Source organism: Hippopotamus amphibius, chromosome 5, assembly GCF_030028045.1.
Source record: "Hippopotamus amphibius kiboko isolate mHipAmp2 chromosome 5, mHipAmp2.hap2, whole genome shotgun sequence".
NCBI classification, from domain to species: Eukaryota; Metazoa; Chordata; class Mammalia; order Artiodactyla; family Hippopotamidae; genus Hippopotamus; species Hippopotamus amphibius.
In genome coordinates this window covers 118125196-118151340 of record NC_080190.1, presented here as the reverse complement: position 1 = coordinate 118151340, position 26145 = coordinate 118125196, and the positions used below count along the sequence as shown (strand labels likewise).

General features: G+C 46.7%; 1 protein-coding gene across 1 annotated transcript; it reads left to right on the top strand.

Moving 5' to 3' along the window:
• The first annotated feature begins 1316 nt into the window (after window positions 1-1316).
• Window positions 1317-25077, top strand: VXN (vexin). The gene is made up of 6 exons (XM_057735782.1): window positions 1317-1807; window positions 6098-6153; window positions 13836-13986; window positions 17849-17910; window positions 20685-20776; window positions 22673-25077. The coding sequence occupies exons 1-6, from the start codon at window positions 1741-1743 to the stop codon at window positions 22854-22856; spliced, it is 612 nt and encodes a 203-aa protein (XP_057591765.1). The 5' UTR covers window positions 1317-1740; the 3' UTR covers window positions 22857-25077.
• Window positions 25078-26145: the final 1068 nt, after the last annotated feature.

Below are 26145 nucleotides of genomic sequence, written 5' to 3'. Positions count from 1 at the left end.
CCATCATTAAAAATTCTACAAATAACAAATGCTGGAGAGGGTGTGGAGAAAAGGAAACCCTCCTAAACCATTAGTGGGAATGTAAATGGGTGCAGCCACTATGGAAAACAGTATGGAGGTTCCTCAAAAAACTAGAGAGTTGCCGTATGATCCAGCAACTCCTCTCCTGGGCATGCACCTGGAGAAAACTATAATTCAAAAAGATACATGCACCCCTATGTTCACAGCAGCACTATTCATAACACCTAAGACATGGAAAAAACCCAAATGTCCATCAACAGATGAATGAATAAAGAAGATGTGGATGGACTACAACAGAATACTACTCATTTATAAAAAAATGAAATAATGCAATTTGCAGCAACATAGATGGACCTAGAGATTATCATACAAAGTGAAGTCAGAAAGAGAGAGACAAATACCATATGATGTCACTTATATGTGGAATCTAAAACATGACACAGATGAACCTGTCTACGAAACAGAAACAGACTCACAGACATAGAGAACAGACTTGTGGTTGCCAAGGGGGAGGGAGAGTGGGGGAGGAGTGGATTGGGAATTTGGAATTAGCAGATGCAAACTATTATATATAGGAAAAACAGCAAGGTCCTACTGTATAGCACAGGGAACTATATTCAATATCCTGTGATAAACCATAATGGAAAACAGTATGAAAAAGTCTGTGTATGTGTATAACTGAATCACTTTGCTGTACAGCAGAAATTAACACAACATTGTAAATCAACTGTACTTCAATAAAATAAATTTTTAAAATATTATATCATAATCATTATCCATATAAAGAAATAAATCTGTAATGGTGTAACGAAAGGCCATGGGTTTGACATAATACACCTATGTTTCAACCACACCTTATTTTTGTGTATGTATATAGAATACATAGGATAAAATATAAGATACGTAGGCTATATATAGGACAGCAGGACACTCAGGATCACATACAATATATTAGGACATGTAGGATAATAAAAATATAACCTCCCCGTAGCTGGGCACCGCTGGTGTCAGGCACTGCTTGTTACCCATTCCTGCAAGCACCTGCAGGCTTCTACAAGGAGATGCTAAACACACAGCTCTCTAGAAATGTCAGCCTTGTCGTGTACTGGCATGAGAGACGAGAACGCTCTGGAAGAACAGTCCTTTTGTTTAAAATAGAAACTTTCAAGGAAGCCAAATTAACACATGACAAATTACTGAATAGCCAGTTCTTCTGGAGGGAGCGGGGCGGGGCGGGGGGGGGGGGGGCGGCGGGGGGCGGGGGGAGACTCTTCATTTCTGAAATGCAAAGGGGAATTGGTGGTACCAAAATTCACGTTTCCTTCTCAGTAAAATCCTCCAGCCACGCTTGGCGTTAACCAGAGTAGGCGATTTCACTTCACCACCACTTCACAACAGACTTCCAAATTCACTGCGGCAGACACGGCAAAATAAAAATGCTAAATACATCCTGGCTGGGAGGGGACTGAAGCCGCCACGCTCAATCAAAGGTTCGCAATAATAGGATTCATAAAAGGAAAAAAAAAAAAAAAAAGACAGATGGGATTAGAAAATGTTGCAGTGAAGACTCTGGAATGAGATGAGATCACAGCACCAGCCTGTCTTTTGTGGACCAGCACAATGATCCCCGAGCCAGACTGGATTAGGAAACCTCGCGACTAGGGCTTCAGAGGCAGGCCTCCGGTTCCCAGGCACTTTGGGGGAGAGAAGGCTGAAACGATGCATCAGATTTACAGCTGCAGTGATGAAAATATAGAAGTTTTCACCACCGTGATTCCTTCCAAGGGTGAGTAAAATTGCCCTTGATTGTTTCCTTAATGTGACAGGTTAAGCGGGGGGGGGGGGGGGGGGGGGGGGTAAAGACAGTCACGTGCTGTTTTACTACGGTTTACCCTCAGGTCTCTGAGGTCGGATGGTCTCTGTTTTGATGGTGTTTGTGGTTGTTTCTGAAAAGGAGGCACACGGATGAACATTAATCATTGAGAAACAATTAATCAAGAGGGGAATGCGGGCAGTTACATGCTCCCTGTTTCACTTAATTCCAGACTGGCAGCACAGTGTGCCGAGCGAAAGTGACACCAAGCCATTGTTTTAGGAAACAGAGATGAAAACAAAATGCCCAGGGCGGCTGGCGAGATTCTTTTCTCTTCTCTGGTGAGCAAGTGGGTTCTGAAATGAGAAGCAGCTGGCTCAAAAGTATGATCTCTAACGGTGCAGCGAAATGTGAGGAGGGATCCTGCTGCCAGTGGCCTGAAGTGCAGTGACGTGGTCCCAGAATGCCCTGACCCAGGCTGGCCTCTGCACAGACCCCAGGGCCGCGTTCCCAAACTTAACCTGGCACTGGCACCGCCAACACATGTGACTCTGTAAAAGCCCTGCTGCCCCCAGGTGAATGGTGTCAAGTCCCGGGAAGGGCTCTGTGTCCCTGGACAGTTCCTTCGCCCCCTGCAGAGCTGGGCCCTCTCTCCTGCTGCCCCTGCGCTCTCCCTGCAGCCTGTCTTGCTGCAAGAGCCCAGGACCCCGGCTTAGCCCCTGGTCTCATCGTCAGACTGAATGAAGAGGGCCGGATGTCTGCTGGTGCTGTGAGCCCCTGTTCAAACAACCCGTTTCTTCTTCCCATGTCAGCCGTCGACAGGGCCACTGCTCGGGGGAAGGGAGAGACTGAGCCCGGCCACAAAAAGACAGTCAGAGGAACATAAATTAAGCTTTAGACATCTATTGCCAGATAGAGGGAGAGAAAAAAGAGCTGGGAGTCTGCCCACATGCTGAAGTTGGGACATTCTCTGGAGGCTGGAATGTACCTGAAAAGTCAAAGCCGACCCTCTGACCCAGCAGTTCCACTCCTGTAAATGCTCTTACACTTGCAGGCTCACAGGGCCGCTGAGTCTCCAAGGGCAAAACTGAAGACAACCTAAATGTCCCTGAAGAGGGGAAGGGGTAAAATGTGGTATCATCGGACTCTGGAATACTCCACAGTAGTCAACAGGGATGAACTAGATCTATGTGTGTGGACACAGCTCTCAAAAGCACAATGTTGAGAGAAAAAGAAAAAACAAAAGCAAGCAGGCTAAAAATTATTAAGTTTGGAAATACAAAACAGTACTATGTATTGTTTATGGATACAGATCTAAAGAAAAGCATAAAAAACATAGGCTGGAAAGACACAAAGTTAGTGATATTAGTAGCCCTGGAGAGGGAGGAAAGTAGAATTAGGGGAAGGTAGAAAGGGGACCAAAAGTTGCCCTCTCATTTGTTATTTCTTTTGTATGAGATGAAAACAAATTGAAAGCAAAAATGAAAATGTTAAAATGTCTATTTTCTATAATTTTTTCCATTTAAAAAATTTTAAGGGAGAAAAACATCAAAGCTGAATGTCCCTTTTAAATTAAAAACTTATTATACAACTTGGGAGCAATGTCATACTTCACCTGAAGAAAATCATTCAAAACAGGGCCTTTGAATCCATCTGCCTAGCAGAGTAGTCAAGAGACCCACCACCACTTGTACGCTGTGTGACCTTGGGCAGGCACCTAAGCTCTCTGTGCCTGAGTTTCCACTCTCATAAAAAAGGAAGAACTAGAACTTACCTCCCAAGGTTATTATGGCGAGAAAAACAAGATACAGACAAAATATATAAAGCATCTAGAACAGTACCTGGCATGGTAGTAAGCACCATTAAAAACATCACTTACAAAGTGATTCCTATGTTTATTCCATATTTAGAGCAATGGATACATTGAGTCAAAGATAAATATTCAATCTTGTGCTTCTTTCTTGCCATTTTTATTCATGGCCACCTCTTGGTATTAAACCAAAGAGTCATCAGTATTCATGGACGTGTCACTGCTCAGAAAGCTGTTCTCTAGAAAAGGAATATTTGCAGTTTCATATTAGACTGTAAGTGGAAGAAGTTCGCCTCTTCCTACACCTTGTTTTGCCTCATCTGGCCTCCTCCAGAGCATCAAGCAGAGGGCTCTCAAGGGGAGAAGCCGGGGCCAGGTCTTCCTAAGTCACTGCTTATGAGGGAGATCGGTTGGAACTCTTCATTCCAACCCCACGTTCCCTGCCTGCAGAAAGATAGGTTGGTTTGATTTTCTCTAACAAGGGTTATAGTCCTCCCTGGCATGCCCTTTTCCACATGCTCCTGTTTAGCCGTGTGTATTCAATGTGCAATGACCAAAACATCTTCTGGGCACAAGTTCAGCAGCCTAGTGTTTAAGAGTGTAGGCCTTATTCCACCACCAACTGTGTGACCCTAACCCTCAGTATCTACCTAAGAAATAGAGTTAACGAAGAGACCTGACCCCGTAGAGTTGCTGCGAGGAGTGAATGAGAGAAGGAAATAAGTTGTCACCTAGTAAAGCTCAATGTGAGCTATTACCATCATTGTATTATATCCCTGTTTCCAACATACACATACACACACATATACTGGGTTCAACCGAAATCTATGTATTTTTTTTAGCTGGGCCATCTTAACATCTCACAAAAATATGGCAACAGCAAGTGTTATGGTGTTTCTTAAGTACTTTAAAGGCACAGGACATACAGACCAAGTCTGAACCTGAGGACAAGTGTGCATTTTTACTTCCTAGAGAGAAGGGGAGCCCTTTAAGGGAAAGGTTTCATAGGCACAATTCACAGTAAATATAAAAGATAAAAATCTGTGGTTTTACCAAGAAGTTATACCAGAAGTTACTTCCTGAAGCTCACCAGTGGGTTTAATTCTAGGGTGAACAGCATTCAGAATAATTCTCTCGGGGATAAACAACAGTGGGGCGGGGTTGGCGAGGAGAATCAGGGAACGGCAGGAGGAAATGGAGAAAACTCCTCCTGACAGAGGCTACAGTCTCCAGAAGTTATCACCTATTCCTTCCACCTGCCCTCAATGCCCTCACCTTGCAGAGAAAGAGGAGAATTGTAACCACCACCACTACTTCCTGGGAACTCACTCTGCCAGGCGCTGGGCCAAGGGCTTGATAAAGATTAGCCCGTGTTTCCCTCGCCGCAGGTGAGGTAGGTGCGAGTTTCACCAGATGAGGAAAGTGAGGCTTCTCAAGGATCAGTCATTCGCCCAAGTCACACAGCCGGCAAGTGGTCAAGCTGGGATTCACACCCAAGCGAAAGGAGTCGGGAGCCCCGGCTCTTAACCAGCGCTCTGCTCGCCTGGCTTCGTGGCTGCAGGAGCTCTGCAGAAAATAACAACACAGCTCTCACCTGCGCTTGTCTGAGACTTGACAAGAAGTCATTTCCATCCTAGGCAGGGCAGTGGCAGGGTGCGGTTTCACTTCCAAGTAAATCACTTTAGCATCAATGTGCAAAAGAGATGCCTGGGTGTCTCCACTTTCAACCAAATGCACACCTTTTCCCAACCAAGTAACTTTTTTATGGCTAATTGATTCTTTAAGGTTTTTTTAAAATTTATTGTGGTAAAATATACATAACATAAAATTTACCATTTAACCCCCTTTTAGGTGTTCAGTTCTGCGGCATTAAGTACACTCACATGGTTGTACAACCATCACCACTATCCGTTCCCTGAATTTCTTCATCTTCCCAAACTGACACTCTGTACCCATTAAATAACAACTCCGCATCCCCTCCTTCCTCCAGCCCCTGGTAACCTCTGTTCTGCTTTCTGCCTCTATGAATTTGACTAGTTGAGGTATCTCATATAAATAGACTCATACAATACTTGTCCCTCTGTATCTGGCTTATTTCATATAGCTTAATGTTTTCAAGGTTCATCCATGTTAGAGCAGGTTTCAGAATTTCATTCTTTTTTAAGGCTGAATGATATTCCATTGTATGTCTATAACACATTTAGTTTATCCATTCATTTGTTAATGGACATTTGGATTGTCTCTACCTTTCAGCTATTAGGAATAGCGCTGCGATGAGCTTTGGTGCGCTGGACCAGGTAACATCTAAAACTGCAACTGCACCCGCCTTTTTTCCCATCCCCCCAGCTCAGGGCCCTGTCCCACTCCAGGTTCAGACCCTCTCAGTACTGCTACTGTACCTACATCAGCCTCACAGGCATTCTCTAAAACCATTCCTTTCTCTCTCTTTGCAGTGTCCAGTCCAGCCAGAAGAAGAGTCAAAAGCTCTCAACATCTCTTAACCAAGAATGTAAGAAAACTACAGTTTTGATCCCTTTTGTTGACTTTCATTTAAAAAAGCAACCTCTAGCTTCTTCACTCACCCCCATCCCCAGCCCCCTCCATCCACGCTCTTAACGACCAGGAAAGTTTCCTGTAGCCCTTGTTGTTGCTGTTGCATTCTCCATCTTCCACTTAACCAAAGCAACTGACGAATGTCCACCAGACAACAAACAGCCCTGAACTGGATCCCCTTGTGTCATTTTCCCCACAGAGAGTAATTTTCACTGTATACACACATTTTTTTCTTAGAGTCCACAATGTGGGTATCGCATCCCTCACTTGCGTGTTCTCCTACTGTTGGCATTTGCAATGTTCCATTTTTTCACTATTATAAATAGCAGAATTATTTGCACAAAATACTATTCTTTTGGATTAATTCTGTGGTGTATAGGCCTCAAAGTAGAATTAACAAGTAAAAGATAAGAATAGTTTCATCCATCCATCCATCCATCATTTTTAGTCCTACTGCTGTGCTAGAGTGGAGAATATAACAGTGATTGTTAAAAGATGGTTTCTGGTTACAGTTTCGTCACATATTACCAGGAATTCTGAACAACTGCCAGGCTTCCAATAATGCTTTTCCATTTACCTCCAACCTCACCAACACTGGCTTTCATTTTTTTGTATTATTTTTTGCTACTTTAATAAGCTCATCCATTACCTTAAAATTAATTCTTGTCTTTAGAGCCTGTGAATTTCTCATTTTACTTACAGATTTCTTTATATAAAAATTGTCAATACATCTTTGTACTTTAAAAGCTTTATTTTAACTACTAATTGTTCCCTCTTGGTTATACTGGAGTTTCTTTTTCTATCACATTTTTTTTTTTTTTTGTAGAACACCATTTTGATTTTCTAAGTATCTCAATTTTAAAATTCCTTTTCTCCATTTAAAAATATTTTTAAGTGTCCTGAGAATGAGATTGGGTTTTAGTCATTGTTATTTTATATACATTACTTTCTTAATTCCAAAAGCAGTATAGGCCCATTACAAAATTTCAAACACTAAAAAGATATAAACTATGGTATCAGAAAATCCTGAGAAGCTATAGAACATAGTGGTTAGATATGCAAACTAGAGTCAAACTGCCTGGTTTCTACCCATTTCCCAGTTTTAAGTCCCGGTTCTATCCATTTCTAACTATGTGACTTTGTGCAAGTTGCCCCACCATTCTAGGACTCGACCTCCTTAGCATTAAGATGGGGATAATGAGAATGCATGTCCCAAGAACCACTGGAAGGAGCAAATTATTTAATACATGTAAAGTGCTTAGTCCAGAGCCTGACACATACTGAGCATTCAATAAGCACTGGCATTTTTTTAAGTAAAAATTTCTCATATAACAATATATAATTATCACACTGTATTGCTCCATAACATGCTGTTTTGCAATTTGCTTTTTTCACTAAATAAATTTTGAACATCTTTACATGCCAATTAATATAGATCTTCTCCATCCTTTTTAGAGGCTGCATAGTATGCCATGGTATGAATGTACTAAAATTTTTTACCCAAACCAAATCTGAAGCTTTCTAGGTTAATTATTAATTAACCAAGTCATCAATAAATGGGGATTCCCCATTTTTTCCACTACAACAATGCCACAAGAAATATTCTTGAACATATTTTTTATGCTCTTATGCAAATGTTTTTGAGGATAAATTCATAGTATGAAAATGCTGGGTCATTAAATCAACATCTTAAACTCACATAATGTTATATGTCAATTTTAAAAAAGAAAATGCTCAAAGGATATGAACATTGAAAAAAATTGTATAGCCATTGCCAAATTCTTAGCAAGTGTTTTAAAGTAACTAACCAGAACATCTGAGCCAGTACTATATGGCATCAATGTTGTTTGTCTTTGACAATCTGATAGGTGAAAACATCTCGTTGTTTTAATTTGCATTTCTTTAATTATTAACATCATTCATCTCTTCATAGATTTTGACATTTTTTCCCTGTGGGTTAAAAGACATGTCTTTTGCTCATTTTTCTGTCGGTCGTATGCCCTTTTTAAAAATGACTTTTGAGAATATTCTATCCATTAAGAAAGAAAGGGCTTTTAATGGGTTCTTTGTTGGAGGGCATGATCCCTGAACACTTAGGCCCACCGTCTAGAAGGAAAATGCTGCTGGCTTTCAAGGAGCAGGGGGTGTCGCCAAAAACGGAAAGGGGAGGGGTTGTTTGCCGGTAATTTAAAGTTTGAGACTTGAGTTTGGCATTACGCGTGGTCCCTGACTTACGATGGTTTGACGGTCATGATTTCTGTCTTTACGACAGTGCCAAAGCGAAATGCATTCAGAAACCATACTTGGAATTTTGAATTTTGATCTTTTCCTGGGCTAGCGATAAATGGTACAAAGTACTCTCCTGTAATGCTGGGCAGAGCAGCAAACCGCAGCCTCCCACCAGCCACATGATCACGAGGGTGAACAAGGATACACTTACAACCATCCTGCACTCAGACACCCATTCCATTTCTTACTTTCAGTATTCAATCACTTACATGAGATATTCAATACCATATTATAAAATACACTGTGTGTGAGATGATGTTGCCGAACCGCAGGTTGATGTAAGTGTTCTGAGCACGTTTAAGGTGGGCTCAGCTAAGCTATGATGTTGGGTAGGTTAGTATAAAATGCACTTTTCAACTTATGATATTTGGGGGGTATTCATGAGGACGTAACGCCATTGTAAGTCGAGGAAGATCTGTACTCTGGATTTGAAGGAGTAAGTCATTCATCACTCAGAGCAGATCCTTTGGGAATTAGGAATATTTCATTTTCAACTAAGTTCTTGCCTTGAATTTCTAACCTTAAACAGTGTTTCTGTCTGAATCACCACTTATACCAATAACTACTGGCTTTATAAGGACAGAACTGTGATTACAAAAGCTTAAAAATGGAAACTAAATCATACTGTCTAGTAGATAAATACAGTGCTAGGGAAGAAATGTCTCAAGGGATTTTGAACCCAAACAAAGGAGACAGCTCTCTACGGTGGAGGTGAAGCCACGTGGGCATGCGATACACGAAGCCCCCAAAACGTAGGGCACCGCCACCTGGAACATCCGATTGACTTCAGCCAGGCTCTCTAGAACCAAGCTCTCAGCTTTCCTGGGAATGGAAATTTTTGAGAAAGACTGCTATGTTTATGGTTTATGACTTTCCCTCTCTAAAATATTTTTACTCCAAGGGGAAAGAAATGACTCAAGTATATGAATACACATAAAAATTGCTTTTGATTTAAAAGAAAAAAAGAAAAAACAGAAGCTAGGGTCTTGTTTTCAAATATGCAATCTTCCTCCAGGTGAGACAACTTAATAACGCTCTCTGGCCTTTGAGCTCTCCTCTGAATTTGTTTTCCCCTAACAGCCTGACTCATCCTTTGCTGGTAAAAACTCAGACCAGCGGTACAGAACATTCAAATTAGAAAAGACAGGAAAGGTCTCAGTCCACCTAAGATGGGGGAACTGAGTCCCAAAGAAGAAAAAACTCCCTCTGATCTTCTCTTTCCTCATCCAACTGGCTCTTGGCTTCCCTTTGCGTTCGGGAGAAAATCATTCACATTTTGCAACTGCTCTAATGTACCAATATTCACGACTTTGTCCTGAAATTCTTGCTTGCACCTATTCTCATCCCTTGAGCTACCATATGGATGTCACGTTCCTTCCTTTACAAGTATCTCTTTCCTCTCTGTACCATCCTTAATGCCACAGTTTCCTCCCTCTCTGGACCCCTTGTAAGTTACATTTTCTTCTACAGCCACACAGGTTCCTTCTCTAGACAGTTTCACTAGCCTTTTTCTCCCCACCCCCTCTGATTCTTAGGCAAATTTACTGACATCCTGATGCCGAGACATCGTAAGAGTAGCTTAAAGGAATAAATTTACACTAATGTGTGGGTCGGTTAGGCCTCCCAGTACAATGGAGCCCCTTCCTAACAAGCCATCATCAGGAAAGGTGGAGGAATGAGACTGCAAATGTCACATTCTTCCCAGATTTCAACTTTGTGGAGGAGGGCTGTCTGGTAACCTGATTTTTCAAAATGCGCTGAGCGAACAATTGCACTTGAAAACTCTTACCTGGATGTCAGCGCTTGCGTGGGTCTCACAAGGACATTCCCTCAGAAGTCACGAAACCATCGTCCTTGTCCAGGCTCCACCCCTTATAGCTCTGTGACCTTGAAGACACACGGCTTCCCTTGGTCTCAGTTTCCCTGTGTATAAAATTAAGGAGTTGGGCTAGAACTCTACTAGGGATGCTCCTCCATCACCTAGGTCTCACCTGTCTTTTTGACTCCCTAGCAGCCCCCTGGGTCTCTCACCTGAATCCAGCAGGGGGGCATCCACTTATTATAGGGAAGCCGTTGCACAGGTGCATCCCCTACTTTCAGCAGGCAGTTTGCTGACCTCAGAAAGGAAAATCCAACATTAAACACCTGTCCCCTTCACCGCTTCCCCAATCTCACTTGTAGGCAGGGTGCTAAAGAGCCTGCTCTCAGACTAGTTTGTTCTAAGACCAGCAACAGCAGCCAGCCCAGACTGTATCCTACAGACCAGAAAATGAACCAGCCTGTAGGGAGGCTTTCAGGAGGCCACAGCCATGCATCCAGCGGTCAGTTCCCTGGAGTGGGCCTAATGCAGTGCCCTGAGCCCTCTCAGAGCCTCTGCAATTGTGGGGAATGAGAACCAAGCACAAGGCCAGCTGAGAAAGGGAAACCTTCCGAGCCCAGCCCTCTCCTCTTCCCTTTCCTGCTTTGGCATCCTTCAGGGCTGAGAAGATACCCGGCTGAGGCACTTGGCCTTAAGTCATGACCTGCGAAGTAACTAGCCTCATCCCCACCCCAGGAAGCCTACATCCAGCGGGGGCTGAGCAGCTACTGCCTCTACTCTCCCCTCCCCACTCCCTTCTCCCCTTCACAGTGCAGAATGCAAGAGGTGGCCTTTCTTGGAAGGCAACACTTGCTTCCTTTTCAGAGGAGGAAATGCTGGGCCTCCTCCTGGACTCCTCAGGCTTTCACATCCTGCCTTACTTCCTCCCTCTACAAAATGGGTCAGAAAACACACCGGTCCTTGCTCCTTATTAGACGAATGCTGAGAGCATGAAAATAAAATCCGAAATACCTGTGATGAGAGGTCAACAGCCAAAGACCTGAATGTCAGTAATGAGGCTTAGGTCTCTCCTGTTAGACCTGGACGTCCACATTCTGGCGGGGGGTGGGGGGCTGGGGGGTCGCCTGAGGCTAAATGGTACACGTGTCCAAAATGCCATTAATCCAGGAAATTCCAGTATCCTGGGTGACACGTGGCACAGCACAGTGCTAAGAGGACAGAAGGAAAGGGGAGAGCTGCGGCGACTGTCTGTGCAGGGTGGGGAGTCCAGACCACCCACGATGCACCTCGAAGCCCCCCGTGAGGTGGTACAGGGTGGTCCTGCCCCAGCCTGCGCTGAAGGCTTGCTGGAAACCCAACAGAAGCACCACCTTCTCATCATTTTGCAATTTATAAATGGATCAAATCAACACATTGTACCCCTTAAACATATACAATCATATGTGTCAATTATGTCTCAATAATGCTGGGGGGTAACCTATTTTAAATTATTGGGGGAACCGCCCCCCTGCAGTGCCAGAGGAGAAAGGGAACTAGTCCCTAATGCGCCTGAATTTTCATCAGCTTTCCCCAAAGGCAAAGAACGAATGAATCTGAGTCCTAAAACAGGCCTGAGAAGAGTTAATTTCCAAAGCCAGATAAGACCAAATTTCAGATATATTAATTTTCTAAGCAAAGGACTATTTGTGATAAACTGAAGCAAAGAGTGACAGCTCCCCTTCCTCTGTGGGAGACATGACCACTCCCTGATGCTGCAGGTAAACAGCTGACACGAGGAAAGAGAGCCTGCTGTGTTCCTGAAATCTCTGCGAACACCCAGCAGTGACTCTGCCCCAACACAGCAAGGGCAGTCAAGAGAATGACCCCTTTCCACACAGCCTCGAAGTACCAAACCTGGGGCTGGAACTCAGGTTCACATGACCCCGAATGGAGATTTATCTTCTTCATAATTGACAATCTGGTAGAAGAAAAAACAATTTTGTTTTAATTTGCATTTAATTGTTGCTCAGCATCTTTCATGTTAGTGGCCATTTGCATGTCTATTGTCAATTGCCAGCTGGTTTTTGCCCCCATTTTTCTATCGTCTTTTTCCCTCTTAATTGATTTGTAGGAGTTTTATGTACATAGGGATAATTCCCTCTTATATGTAACAAATGTTATATTGAGCCGTATTCTATTGTAGTGTTTTGTTTTGTTTAACATGTATCTTTCATCTGTCTGGTATCCTTTTTAGTATGAGAAGTGTGGATGTGGATCTATTTCCCCCAGTGGCCTGACATTCATTCCAACAATATTTATTAAAGGTCCAGTTTTTCTCCACTAAACTGAAATATAACCCTAGTATAATATTGAAAAATTCAGCTTCCTCCACAATTGTTATGTGTGGACAACGGAGGGGAATTCATCAAAGGCTGAGGACCATAAGGGCTGAGATGAGTCCACCTCACTCACAGACAGACCCAGTGCATGGATCTGACACAGAGGTGCCCTTGCAGGGTGTCTGTGGAAGGAAGGAGCAAGTGAGCAAAAAAAATGAGTAAATACAAACCTCAGAGAAGCTGCAGTGGAATGCTGGAGGTTCTAACCTGCTTCAAAGGAGTGAAGACATTCAGAGTGAATGACCCCAGTGTCGTGACTGCATCAAAACATGCACGATATGAACCCCAAACTGCTAAGATCCCCTTAGCAGTTCTGATATTAAGATAAAATTGTCTCAAATTTTTACATTTAAATTATTTCAATGATTTAAGTATTTTTAGTATAATTTTAAAGGCCCATTTCGGTGGGCCTCGACCAAAGGGGTATTCCTCTTAATATACTTTCCCAAAACAACTGCTCAGCAGGGGACCATTACTGGAAACGCCTCAGCATGTAGCACTCTGTTCTGGCTTGCCAGAATTTCCACTTACCAAGCCACAGGTCGTGGAAATTCATCTCGCAGCTCCACCTGACGCAGGCATTCTGCAAAGTGGAGGAAATGTGAGTATCTGGGGACCCTGCCTGCTCCTCTGGCCAGCAGCTTCTTTCTTTTTACAAAACCTGGGAATCAGTTGGGCCCCGAGTCTTATCCCTAGGTCTCCCCTCTGCTGGAGCATCCAAAAAGCCATCGTCTACATGAACAAGGGAGCCCACTGAGCTTCAAAGACTGTGAGACCCCAATTTCCAGGGCCATCCTAATTTCAAATAGCCTGTCCTGTTGTCCAACCATGCCTGGCTCTGGGGCGGGTGACTGGCCCCCATTTGGGGCCTCTTGGCCTAGACTTCTGGCCAAGGGTGGTGAAGGGACAGCTGGTGAGGAAGCCCCAGGAGCCTCATTTTCCTGCACATGGTACCACAGGACTTGCTGGAGTTAAACACAACAGTTCACCGTTTCAGGCCAGTCTCCCCAGGTTTTCTCACCGCTCCCAGCAGCGGCTGGAGTAAGGAAGGCTCCTTCTCGGCACAAGGTCCATCCGCAAAGCTGGGCCTGGGCTGTGGATGCTGAGTTTCGAGCGGAGGAACAAGCTGACGGTCCTTCCTCCTCCCCGCAGGTGGTGATCGAGTCGGACCTCTACCCGCCCCGGCCGCTGGAGCTGCTGCCGCACCGCAGCGACCGCCGCGACGGCGAGGGCCGCAGGTCGGGCCGCTTCCAGAACGCGCGGCTCCAGGGCTCGCACCCCGCCAAGACCCCCGCCAGGCCTGGTACGTGCGTCACGGCGGCCTGGGTCCCCGGAACCTCCCTGGGGGGCAATGACCCACTTAGAGCAGCTGCCACAGTGTCTGCGAACTGGCTTGGGTTTGCTCCAACCACGTCGTGGTCCTCCCTGGCGTCCTCCATCACGCCAGGTGAGCGGAGCACCTGTGCGTGGGGCCGCCGCGTCCCCCAGTGCATGCTGGTCCTGCTCCGAATGCACCTGCTCGAACCCCCCCCCCCCCCCCGCAGCATCACAGAACACCTTCTACCTTAACACAGTCGGTTGTGGGTCTGCATGGTGAGCAGAGATGCTCTCCTCTACCACCTTGCTCCACAGGCAGTCCTGCGGGATTCAGGAGGAAACATTACATTCTGGGGGAGAGGAAACCACTGAACACATGACTCATGAAGCAAAAGAAGCTTGCATTATTTTACAGGCTGTGTGTGCGCGTAATTAATCATACAGGCTCTTCCTCAACTGCCATCTTAAAATCCCGCCATTTTAAATTTGAATGACTTAAACTATTTCAACAATTTATAAAGAGACTTTAGAGACAAATTTGTTTTGAAAGTCGGAAACTTTAGTCTTACCTTCGCCACTATTTTAAAAAGTGTCCCCCACCCCACACAGTTAAACAGGAATCTGTGTGTAGTCTGCTGAAGCCTGTGATGGTATTTTGCCTTTAATTCCTGGTTTAGGTTATTTCTGTTATGCCCACAGCCCAGAGTCATTCATATTTTTAACTCTAAAAATACACAAAAAGTCTTGGACGTCCTTTTCAAAGCTGTTGGTTGTCAACAGTTTTGTATGTTACAAGAACTGAAATTAGACTCCATTGAGTGTCTCTTCACCCATCCATCTTCTTTCTTTCCTCACTCATAGATGTTAGACTGGCTCTCTAAGGTTTCTTTGATCACTAATGTACTCATCCTGTCTTTACAATCCTACGTATAAGAATCCATAAAACAAGCTATATTCTCTAGTTAAGTGATTACATATATACATTTTTATGGAGAATGAAAGCATTAGGAAAACTACAATCTGCCTTGCAAATTAAGAGGAGATAATTTTTTTCCCTATGTCTATATATAGGTGGGTGGGTGGGTGCACGTGTGTAGAAAGAAGAAGAATATCTTCTCTCTAAAATCATAAAACAAATTTAGAGCCATGTATCTCAGATTTTAATGTGCAAAAGAATCACCTGGGAATCTTGTTTTTATGCAGATTCTAATTCAGTAGGGCTGAGTAGGGCCCCCAGATTTTGTTTCTTATAAGCTTCCAGATGATGCTGATGATGTTGGTCCAAAGACAACATGCTAATTAGCAAGGATTTAGAGACGATCTAATGGATGGTTCTCAAAGCGGCATCCCTGGAGCAGCACATCTGCCTGGGAACTTGCTGGAAATGCAAATTTTTGGTCCCACCCAAGACCTATGTAATCAAATTCTGGGGTAGAGCCCAGCAATCTGTTTTAACAAGCCTGCTCCCAGGTGATTCTAATGCACCCTGAAGGTGGAGGCCCCTGATCCCCTGCAAGCACCCCCTGCTGATCTACAGAAGAGGAAACCGAAACCATGGAAACTGTTTGACTTACCCAAGGTGCACTGCTCGTCAGCAGCAGAACTGAGATTAAATTTGCTAGCTTATTGCCTCTTTCCTCCGGAGAATAATGTCATCCCAACTGTCTAGTTTTAGGGGCTACTTTCCTCCCTAAGTAGCTTATGGAAGCTTGGACCAGGGGAGAACAGTAAGTTATGAAATAGAGAAACTCTGCCCAACATGTGACAGTCAGCCCATGTGGGGAATGTGCTAGTGAGGTTTACAAAAAAGAAAAAAAAAGATTGAACTGGGCATAGATTCAATTCCTTCAGCTTCCGCAATCTGACAGATTCCAGAGGGGATGAGAGGGAGGGTTCCTGAGTCAAAGCCAGACCCACAGGAAAGGCTGAGCACTGGCCTCGGGCATGAGTCTTCCATCCTCCCATCAGAAGGATGTGTGTCTCCAGGGATCTCAGATCTGGAGACCTGTTTCTTTTCTGAACCGTAGGAGAAGATTCCTGGGTGCTGTAGCCTTCTCACATGGGGGAAATACGCTCTGAGGAAGCTTGGAAATAGTGGGGAGGCAAAGGCCCAGCTGAGAAACCACCTCACCCTGAAGGCTTAAGCAGGGAACTTCAAATGCCCACAAAAGGGGACACCCCGCCTCCTGGGCCAGTGGAACCTCTCCACTGAGATGACCTTGGGACATCTCAGAATCGACTTGTTCAAGCGGAACTCATCTCCCATCTTCAAACCTCTTGTTTTCTCAGTCGGGGCCACTATCCATCTTCCCAGCAACTGCTGGGATGTTTACCCCAACAACCCCTGTCCTCCCCACCCCCACTCCGCACACTCACCACTGACTGTCAGCTCCTGCATATGTCTCATCTCTCCTTGGTACCAACCTCAGGCGACAGGGGTCAGAGTCCCCTCTTCCCTTGTGTGTAGCAGCCAACCCTGGTCCTCAGCTACTAGTCCCTCTCCCTCCACAAGGCTACCAGAGGGTCCTCTTAAAGCAGAATCTGCCTCTGCCATTCCTCTGCTTTAAACACTGTGTCCTCCCCACCCCCAGCCACCCTCCAGACCATGCCTAAGGCCTTCCAGGACCCAGTCCTCTGCTCACCTCTCTAGGGCCACCTCCTGTAGGACTCCTGTCCCTGCCAATCCATACACAGAACAACCCTGAGATGTGGTGTAATTGTGACCACTCATTATATTCTGTTCTATTTTGGACCTTCCCTGACGCTGTTCTCTCTGCGATTGCCCTCCCTGGGTCTCTCCACTTGGCAAATTTCTCCCAGCATGGGTTACGGGGCTCCCTCCGTCAAGTCTCCCAAGCCCTGCAAGACCACCAAAGAGGTCAGCTTGCCATCCTCTAGATCATCCTCACCTGGCTTCTTTGTAATTGCTATGAATCTCTAACGCCTGTTCCCTCATCTATTATGATGTCTACCTGTGAGGGGTGTGGTGAGGATTAAATGAGATGTTTATGTGTCTTACACTAAGCACAGCACCTAACAAGGTAAATGCTCAAAACTATGAGCTACTGTCATCACTGTGATCTGATCTTGGTAGGCTATAACTTCATCTGATTGGCATTGAGATGTTTTCCTTGGTTTGGGGGTGGGGGGTGATATTTCTCTACGCTGTAGTCTGATAGGATGGGGCTCCTCTGGGAACATCTGGCCCAGGAAGGACTCGACTGAAGGCCAGCTTCCCTGCCACACACACCCCACTGCCCATCACCAGCTACCTCAGCTCAACACCTGGATTCCCAGAAGTGGGTCAGGCCTCAAATAAAGGCATAGAAGGGAAGATCTCACGTACATCTCATGCCAATGTCTCAGGACTCTGATAACCTGCAGTCCTCCCACATGAGGCTTACTCCCCACAGCAGGCAGGACTTCTGGCTCATCTTCACAGAGGTGTGTCCGGGAGCAGCAGGTTGCATGATTGATCACAGCTGTAAAGTCCTCATACCTGATAACCTCCTGTGATCTGGTGCCTTAGGAAGGAAGGAGGAGCTAAAGGCACGTTCTCTGAGTCCCTACGGCAGGCAGACCCCATACTGCACACCCCCACACACGTGATCTTATTAGACCTTAGTTCTAGCACCCTCCCTGCCAAGAGGGCCAGGGGTGCAGGTGACCCACGGCCTGACAGTTGTCCCATTGCCTGACCCTAGTGCGGGAATTTGCTGCTCGGTAAAAAGGCCGTTAGAATATTCCTGGCTGGTGGTTGATTAGCTAACGGGATAATTGATGCAGAACCGGGGGGAGGTAGAACACAGAGTACCACTGAGTAATGTCCCCTCCGTTCAACTTTGCAGTGGGGATTTCTGAACCCAAATCAGCAAATCTGTGTGGGAATCGAGCGTATGGCAAAGCTCTGGTAAGTAAACTCAGCCTGGTTAGCTGTATCTCTGCTGGGCTTTAAACTTCATGCCCTGTCTGTACCGTGAAGAGAGACTAGGTGTCCTCTGTTCCAGGCCTGGGGTTATGAGAAAAGTGTGGCTGAGGGCTCTTTGTTCCTGAAGCCTGTCTGCTGGCAGCGCGCCACGGGCTGCCACTCTCTTTCTTGCCAGAAATTCAGCTCATAGGCAAAGAGAAGGTATTACCTGGTGGACATCTCACACAGGGGGAAGAAAGCAGTTTCTGTGGCAGCCCCCTGCCAGGTGGAGGTGCCTGACCAGTTCCCAGGGGCAGCTACAGGGATAAAGAGATGCAAGGGTCTCGAGCAGTGTGGAAAAACCAAACAGCATCATCTCAGAGGGAACCACCGAACTACCTCCCCCTTCCCTCTGGGGCACGTGTTGTCCATCCGGGTTGCCCAAGTTGGACCCGATTGGACCAAGCCTTTCTATTTTCTCCTTGTTCTGTCACAGCATGCAGGCTGCCCAGGAGGGTGTGACCTTGGGTGAGGTGGCCCTCTTCAGCCAGGGATAGAAGGAGCCAAGAGCCCCCTGCTGCCTGCCCTCCCCTAGTTGGGTGGCTTGTCCTTCCCTGAAGGGGGACCAGGCAACGCATGTCTGGGTCTAGCTCAGCATCACCCTGAGAAAATTCATATCTCCTTCATCATCTCCTGGGCATGAATGTGGGTGCCCTCTGGGTAGACACAGAAAGGGCAGAGTGGTGGCTGGAGGTGAGATCGCCATGGGCATCCTGGGCTCTGTGGGCATCAGCTCTCGAGATTCATGGGTCGTGAAAACTAGAACAGACTGGAGAGACTGAGCCATCCGCCCATCCTTAGGGAAGAAACTGGACAGAGATGTGAACGCTTTGCTGCTGGTCTGGGCAGGAAATCTAATCCAATTATTTCATTTAGGTCACCCCTGTGCTAGGAAAACCACCCAAAGGGCAGTGATGGGACAATCAGGAGCCCCCTGTCCCAACCTAGTACCCAGGGGAAACCGAGGATGGCTGGGCTGTTGCCACAGAGTGAAGGTTGTCAGGCTGTGACAACTCGAACCACTGTCCTCAGCTGAACCCAAGCCTAAGGGGAAGAGGGCAGCTCACTGCCTTGGATGACTTACTCCCAGCCCCTGAGCTGGACTCAGTGCCCTTGGCAGAGAGGTAGCTACAGCTGGGAGGCCAGAGCAAGGTGGGATGGGACAGGCTGGTGATGGGGATGTGGTCACAAAGTAGAGGGTGACAGTAGTGCAGAGGACAGAGTGGCAGCATGACTGACTGTTTCCTCTGGGTCCGAGACGGTGAGGCTGGGGTCCTGCAGCTCATCGGAGGCCCCTATCCCAGGGCAGAGAGCAAGTCAGAGCTCACACAGCTAAATATGGTTGGATGCTAACTTGCGCTGGAGTAAACAGGTTGGAGGACAGCATGTTTTCAGGCTGCTGGCATGATGGGGAGGGACCGCTCCCGAGAGGCCACAAGGTGGCACAGTGACTCTGCCCACAACCTTTGGCCAGCGCGGGAGAGAAGGGCGGTTAATCCTGGTGTCCTCGACCTGGAATTTTCCAGCAATTCCAGGAATGTAGTGATCTTAAGCCTTCCCTGGGGCTTGGGGTGACGCAGCAAAGCAGAAGTCCATTGACTGAACAAACTCTGGACCTAGCCCTGCTTAGGCCACCAGTTATTTTTCAATTCAGTAAACGTTTCTTGAGGACTCACCACCTCCCTTAAGGAGAACTGAGGAGGGCCACCAAAGGGTTAAGTCCCAGACCCCATCGCACGCATGCCATTCCTGGGGAGACTGTACAAGCATAAGAAACAAGTAGAGAACCATAAAGGGACAGAATTGGTGGGATGCCAAAACATGTCACACAGGGACTCAGTGCTGTGGGGACGAGAGACACAGAGAAATCAACTTGGGCACCAGCCTGAGGGAAGGCTTCCTGGAGGACATGGCCTTGAAGGGCAGGCAGAGATGAGGCTTGATCCAGAGAGTGAAGGAAAAGCTGGGTGAGGATGCAGAGTTGTGTGTGAGCATCCGTAAAGGCAGGACCGGCCCTGCTGGGACACATGGGGGAGACAGAAGGCAGAGCTGCACACATAAGGTGGAGTCCGTGTTGAGAAGCCTTAAAGAGCAGGGTGCAGAGCTGGCCTTGGTCTGCCATGCAATGGTGAGACCCTGTGAATCCAGGAGGGGCCCAGGGTGCAGAGCTGATCTCGGTCCGCCCTGCAGTGGTGAGACCCTGTGAATCCAGGAGGGGCCTGGGTTTGTGGCGGGTTTCATGGGAAACAAGGAGGTCCTGTCCCAGGTGACTGGCCCTGAGGCTGCAGCAGAGGAAAGGGAGAGGATGGCACTGACCTCGGCAATATTTCTGAGCACGAACCTGTAGGATTTGACAACAAAATGGACACAGACCACGGGGATGCGAGGGGGACAGACATGCCTCAGGTTAGATTGAGTTGCTTGCTTTCAAGTCTCTCTAGGTCGGTGGTTCTCAAAGTGGGGTCCCAAAACTAGCAGTACTTGGGACCTTGTTAGAAATGCAGATTCTCAGGCCCACATGAGCTCTACTGAATCAGAAGCTAGGGTTGGCCCAGCACCACGTTACCAAGTGCTCCGGGAGAGCCCAGTGCCCGTGGCGGTGTGAGGACCACTGGGTTGATGCTGGTTCAGTTTCACCGATGCCCTTTCTCACGGCTCCAGCCAGCGCTGGAGTTGGGGACATGGTGCCACCCTCACACTCCCTTCTCACAATCCAGATGCCTCCGGTGGCCCGGATCTCGGTGAAAGCCCCCACCGTCCTGGAGGCAGCAGCCCCGGGCTCGGAGAACGGAGCTGTTCTGACCAGAGGGTAAGTGCTGTGCCCCCAGCCCTGCTGCCTTCAGGCTCCCCACCCACTCCTGTCCTGCTCCTGCAGCCGAAGAGTAACAGGTGGCCCGGCTGTCAGACCCTCAAGACGCTAAAACAAAATCCCTGACAGCTGTAAATTACCTCTTAATGAGGGCAATAATCCCGGGTCTCTGTAGCGCCTCAACAACTGTTTCCCTAGGATTAAGCTGAAGTGTTTTTGATGGTTTCCACTTCATTAACGCCACTCTTTAGACTTAGAGAAGTGTCATTTGGGAGGGGTTTGGTTAATTAGATAAAGGTAATCACAGGCCATATTCAGAGCCTCCTGAAGGCACGCTGGTGTCAGAAATGCCTGAGGAATTAGGTTAAGAGCCCCTGCCCAGGTAAAAAGTACGTAAGATATGAATGTTTCAAACCAAATTTGTAACCAGCGTGCTACTATTAACTCTGACCCAGAGCCAGCAGCTAGAGTAACAGGAGTGATAAGCCCCCAGGAACGCCCTCACTGCCTTCAACATGGCACTGAGAAGATGGCAAGCAAGAGGCCTAAACTCAACTCAGCGTGCACATTTACGCCCCCACCACGACCCTCCAGACTGGAGGGAGCATTAAAGTGGCTTCAGGGATGGGGAAGGGTGTGGGCTCTTGACTCAGCTCTGCCTGCGTGCCTGGAACTGCCGCTGACTTGCTATGACTTCAGGCAAGTTATTCAGACCTCCATGTCCTCATTTCTTAAAAAACAAAACAAAACCAAAAAATAGGGACGACCATAACGTCTGGAGGGTTGTTATGAGAACAGGATGGGGTACTGTGTGAAGAGCTGAGCACCAACGTTTGCATCATTTTCCAAGAACTTTGCAATCTGGGAATCAGAAAGACAGGTGTTTGGGCATGTGTTAGATGCTCACACAGGAGGGACCATGCGCTACAATATCAACCCAAGGGGGGCACATCTTGAAAGCTGAGGGAGTTAAAGGAGGAATAGACCAGTGTGAAGCCCTTTTAGATGAAAGAAAGCCATCTAGAATGAATGACAAAAACCAAGCCACTCAATGTACTGGGATCTGGTTAGAGAAAACTATTGTTTCGATTGTGTTACGTTCTAGTAGCAAATTGTTCTGAGCAGCAGTGGCTGCTGTCAGACTGCTGCAGTAAGCAGGAGAGATGAACCACCACACCTCAAGAGGCACTCTGTCCATCCACACAGCTGCATCGCAAAGGATTCTTCTAAATGACCCCTTTCTCTCTAAGCTTCGACGTTCTCATTTCCATTTGTTCCTGGACCCTGGCTATTGAGAACGAAACGAAGGCCCTTTCTTTCACTGAAGGGGAACAAGTGAGGAGAAAAAATGAACATTTATTGAGGTCAACAATGTGTCAGACGCTTTATTATCTTATTTTCCTTCTCAAAAAAAGAGTTAGGTGAAATTATCCCCACTTTGCACATGTGGAAACTGAGGCTGGTCAAGGTCAAATCACTTGCCTGAGGTCACAGAAGAAGTGGGGAGAAGGATTCAGCCCCAAGGCTCATGCGCTTTCAAGAGCTGATGCTTTGTAACATCTGCTCTTTCCAGCAAGATTGTTTGTGTAGAGGTGGGGGGGGTGCGGTAATGGGGGGTTAGGGGGGAATAGAGTTTGGAACAAAAGCAGAACTTGACATCCATGAGCCAGTGTGCCCAGGGCCACGTCCTTCCCTCTTCCCATGCAAAGACCCCCCTGGAGCAGGGGGATGGGGTGTCATTCTTACTTGGGGCCCAACAGTGACCCGCTACCATGGTCACAGGATGTGTGAGCAGAGGAGGAGCAAGGGCTCTGGCTACTGTTCTCAAGGGCAACAATCAAAAGTCTAGCTCAGCGAAGTGACTGCCTTTCCCACCCACCCATGGCTTTTCTGTAGATCCAGACACCTCAAGAAGATGGCTGAAGAGTATCCCACCCTCCCTCAGGGAGCAGAAGCCTCCCTACCACTGACCGGAAGTGCTTCCTGCGGCGTCCCCAGCATCCTCCGGAAAATGTGGACCAGGCACAAGAAGAAGTCTGAATACGTGGGAGCTACCAACAGTGCCTTCGAGGCCGACTAAAGGTGACCCTCCCCAGGTACCCTGCGCTGGCCCAAGTTCATGCACAAGGGGAGGAAACTTGCAGATCAGAACTGAGCCACATTCACCTCTGCTAGTAGCTGGTCCACGTGCATCACCCTCCAGTACTCACTAGTCGCCCTGGCTTAGGACATGGGAGAGGAACCTCCCTCAAAGGCGAAAGAGAACTGCTCCTTCTCAGAATCGATCAAGCCATTGGTCTGAAAGTGACTTTGGGAGGTCATCAAGTTTATATCCCTATGTTTAAGCAAAATGGCACCAAAATCAAACTTTCCCAACCCATCTGAAAGACCTCCAAGGCAGGAAGCAGGCGATTCCCCAGTCTTCCTTGTGAGTTGTTCTAATTTCTGGTATAAATGTGAGAGTTTGATGTTTGAGGCACTTGTAAACGAAATGGTTCTCACTGCTCCTGTTACCATATTTATTTCATCTTGATGAGGCACGGTTTTTAGTGACAAAGCGCTATATATATTTACTTAGTAGTTCTAATATTCACTTGAGGGTTCATCAAGATCAGTTTTGTTAATCATTTGGCATGATTGCATGAATTCTCTATTCTTTTACATGTGATTTTTCTATAGAAAAACATGATTTAAAATTTCGAATGCTAATATTTTCTGAAGTGGCATAGTCTAGTGGAATTAGTAACACCTTGCTTGGGTATAATTATTTTAACTTTTGAAAGTGCTCTCCCATCCATTACCTCTTACAGTCACAAGATTCCTGTTAAAGAAAGCACAATTATTCCCAGACTACAGACGGGGAAGCCAAGGCCTTAAGAGGTTATGTGACTTGATGCCAGATAGTGAAACTAGATACCAGGTCCTCAACTTCCGCACACAGACTCCTTGCTTTCCTCACTCTAGGAACTGACTTGAGGACGGTTTTGAGGGATAGCAATATGTCTGCAGGGCCAATATTTGCAAGAAAGAATGTGACAACATTAGTAAATTATATAAATGAAATACGCCATTATGTATTAGATTGAACAAGGGGAATTTCTTGTTTTTGTAGGTCAAAAACAATTATCAATTTCATACGATTCAGCCTGATATATAATATTACGCTGTCCTTCTTTTAACGGAAATGTCTTCATTAATTCTATCATCAATATCAGTAGCCTTAAAATGATAATAGGACAATGATAGTTACCGTTTGTTAAATGCCTACTATGTGCCAGATGTGATGCTGAGCACTTTACACACATTATCCTGATCTTTCTATCAACTCTGAGTTAGGTGGCCTTCCCCATTTAATACACACGGTGTTAAAGCAGTTAAATGATTAGTCTGAAGGCACCTAACCCACATGGGGGTCAGGCTCCAATGCCTGTGTTATGTCTACTTCATACAGAATATTCAGAACATTGGGAGGAACCAAGGCTAGTAAATAATTGTCATCTCAAAGGCTAAACGTAATTGCTTGGCACAGGCTGTCTAGAGTGCTGTGTGGAGCCAGAATCTGAGATCAAGGAGTGCGGTGATCAATTGGTAATGCCTGCCTGTGGAGCAGATTAGCGAGATGTGCCTCGCATATTTGGCATCTGTGGCCCCATCTCTGCCCCCAGGAGGCTGGTTTTCTCATTCAGAAGCTTAGATTGATCCAACCCACTTAACAAAACCAGCGACTCCATGGTGAAATTTAGTCTAAGACCAGGTTGGAAATTGCCATTTCCTGCCTACAAAGAAGACTTGGGCCACATCACTGGTCTCGGACGTACCTGCTGTGCACCTGCCGCTGCTCCGTGGCCTCCTGTTGCTCTTCCCTCTCGAAATTACCTGCTTCCACATCGCCAGGTGAAACGTAAGAAGACATGCGTGGTAAGAGGCCTGGGCTTCTGGGCTTCCACCTTGCTGACCTCTGCTTTTCAACCATGTTTTAGGCTCTGAACACCCAATGCTCCCATTGGAACATAACTTGGAGATTTGGGCATCAAGTGCTCTTTCAATGAGGGCCCCAGTGGACTGTGTAATAGTCTTACAGTGTTTGGATGAAGGAGCTCAGAACCAAGGGAGGGAGGAAACAGGTGATTTACACTGGACCTATCAGAGTATTCCCACAACTATTTATTTTAACTTATTTATTTTATAACATGTCTGCTATTTGTATGTGGCAGCTGGAGATCTATGTAGGATGGAATTTATTTATTTTTTAATTTAAAAACTTCATGATGCAGTGTTTGCCTCGTACAGAACATTTTCCTTGGCCAATTCAAATAAAAATAAAGTCTGCTTTGCTTGTGACATTAATAAATCACCATAAGAGTATGCTTGGGGCTCCACTGGATGAGAGAAGGCTTTCCCAAAGGGAAAGATTTATGCAGCTGGACTTCATTGCTCCTTTACCTAAATGAAAAGGATTGTGAGAAAGAACCTAGCGTGTTCTTTCCATCCTAAGGCGATGTCTGGTTTTGATATTACAGGCCCTGCCCAGCAGTCAGCAGCGGGGTCATTTCTGACGGGGCCTGGCCTGGCCCGACCTGTGCTCTCAGGGTTCACCCTCCTCCCTGGGATGCTAACCCCAGTGCCCACCACAAACCCCAGGGGGCCGGCCCAGGGGCCGTCCCTCTGTGCCCACCTCATGGTCAGACTCCCTGGAGACTGCCCCCGTGACTCACGTCACAGCTACTTGCTGAAGGATGCCAAGGCTGGCTGCAAATGGCTGTCCGGGAATGAAGGAGCCTGGAGCCCTCTCGAGCCAGAGGCAACAGGGATCCCGAGACATTTAGGGTAATAAAATCGCCTCTGTGAGGACCAAGTCCAGTCACATATTTCCGTTCTTACTTGTGTGCTCTCTGTGGCAGGCCTCCCACCCACCTCTAGAGCAGGCAGACGGGCAGTGGGTAGGGAAAGCAGCACAGCCAGAGCCCGATTTGAAAAGGCATCATGTGACACGTTGTCTCTAAGCTGGCAGGAACCTAGGGACATGCAAGGAAAAGCACAGACAAGTAGATGACTCTCCTAAGGACGGGAATTGCATTTTAGTTTTCAATTTCGTATAAGAACGTCAGCCTCTGTTGAGAGGTTTGTGGTGAAGGCACTGCAAAATGCGGAGGGAGAGAGACCTCAGGGGGCGGTCGCTTTGGATGTGGGACAAGACTCACACCTGTGAACGTCCTTGGTTGGAAGAGGCATGCTCTCGTGGGGCAGTGGAACTGACCTAAAGAAGGACCTGACGTGTGACTCCATCACTGACAGGGAAGCTGGGTCTGTGCCCCTTGTTGCGTCTGTGGGGAGACAAGTACAGAGGCCTATACCACCTCACCCACAGG

Excerpts from the sequence above, each read along its gene's own strand:
- VXN (XM_057735782.1), top strand. The coding sequence starts at position 1,741 with ATGCATCAGATTTACAGCTGCAGTGATGAAAATATAGAAGTTTTCACC. Across the intron at positions 1,808-6,097 it reads CACCGTGATTCCTTCCAAGG|TGTCCAGTCCAGCCAGAAGA; the intron begins GTGAGTAAAATT and ends CTCTCTTTGCAG. Across the intron at positions 20,777-22,672 it reads GGAGCTGTTCTGACCAGAGG|ATCCAGACACCTCAAGAAGA; the intron begins GTAAGTGCTGTG and ends GCTTTTCTGTAG.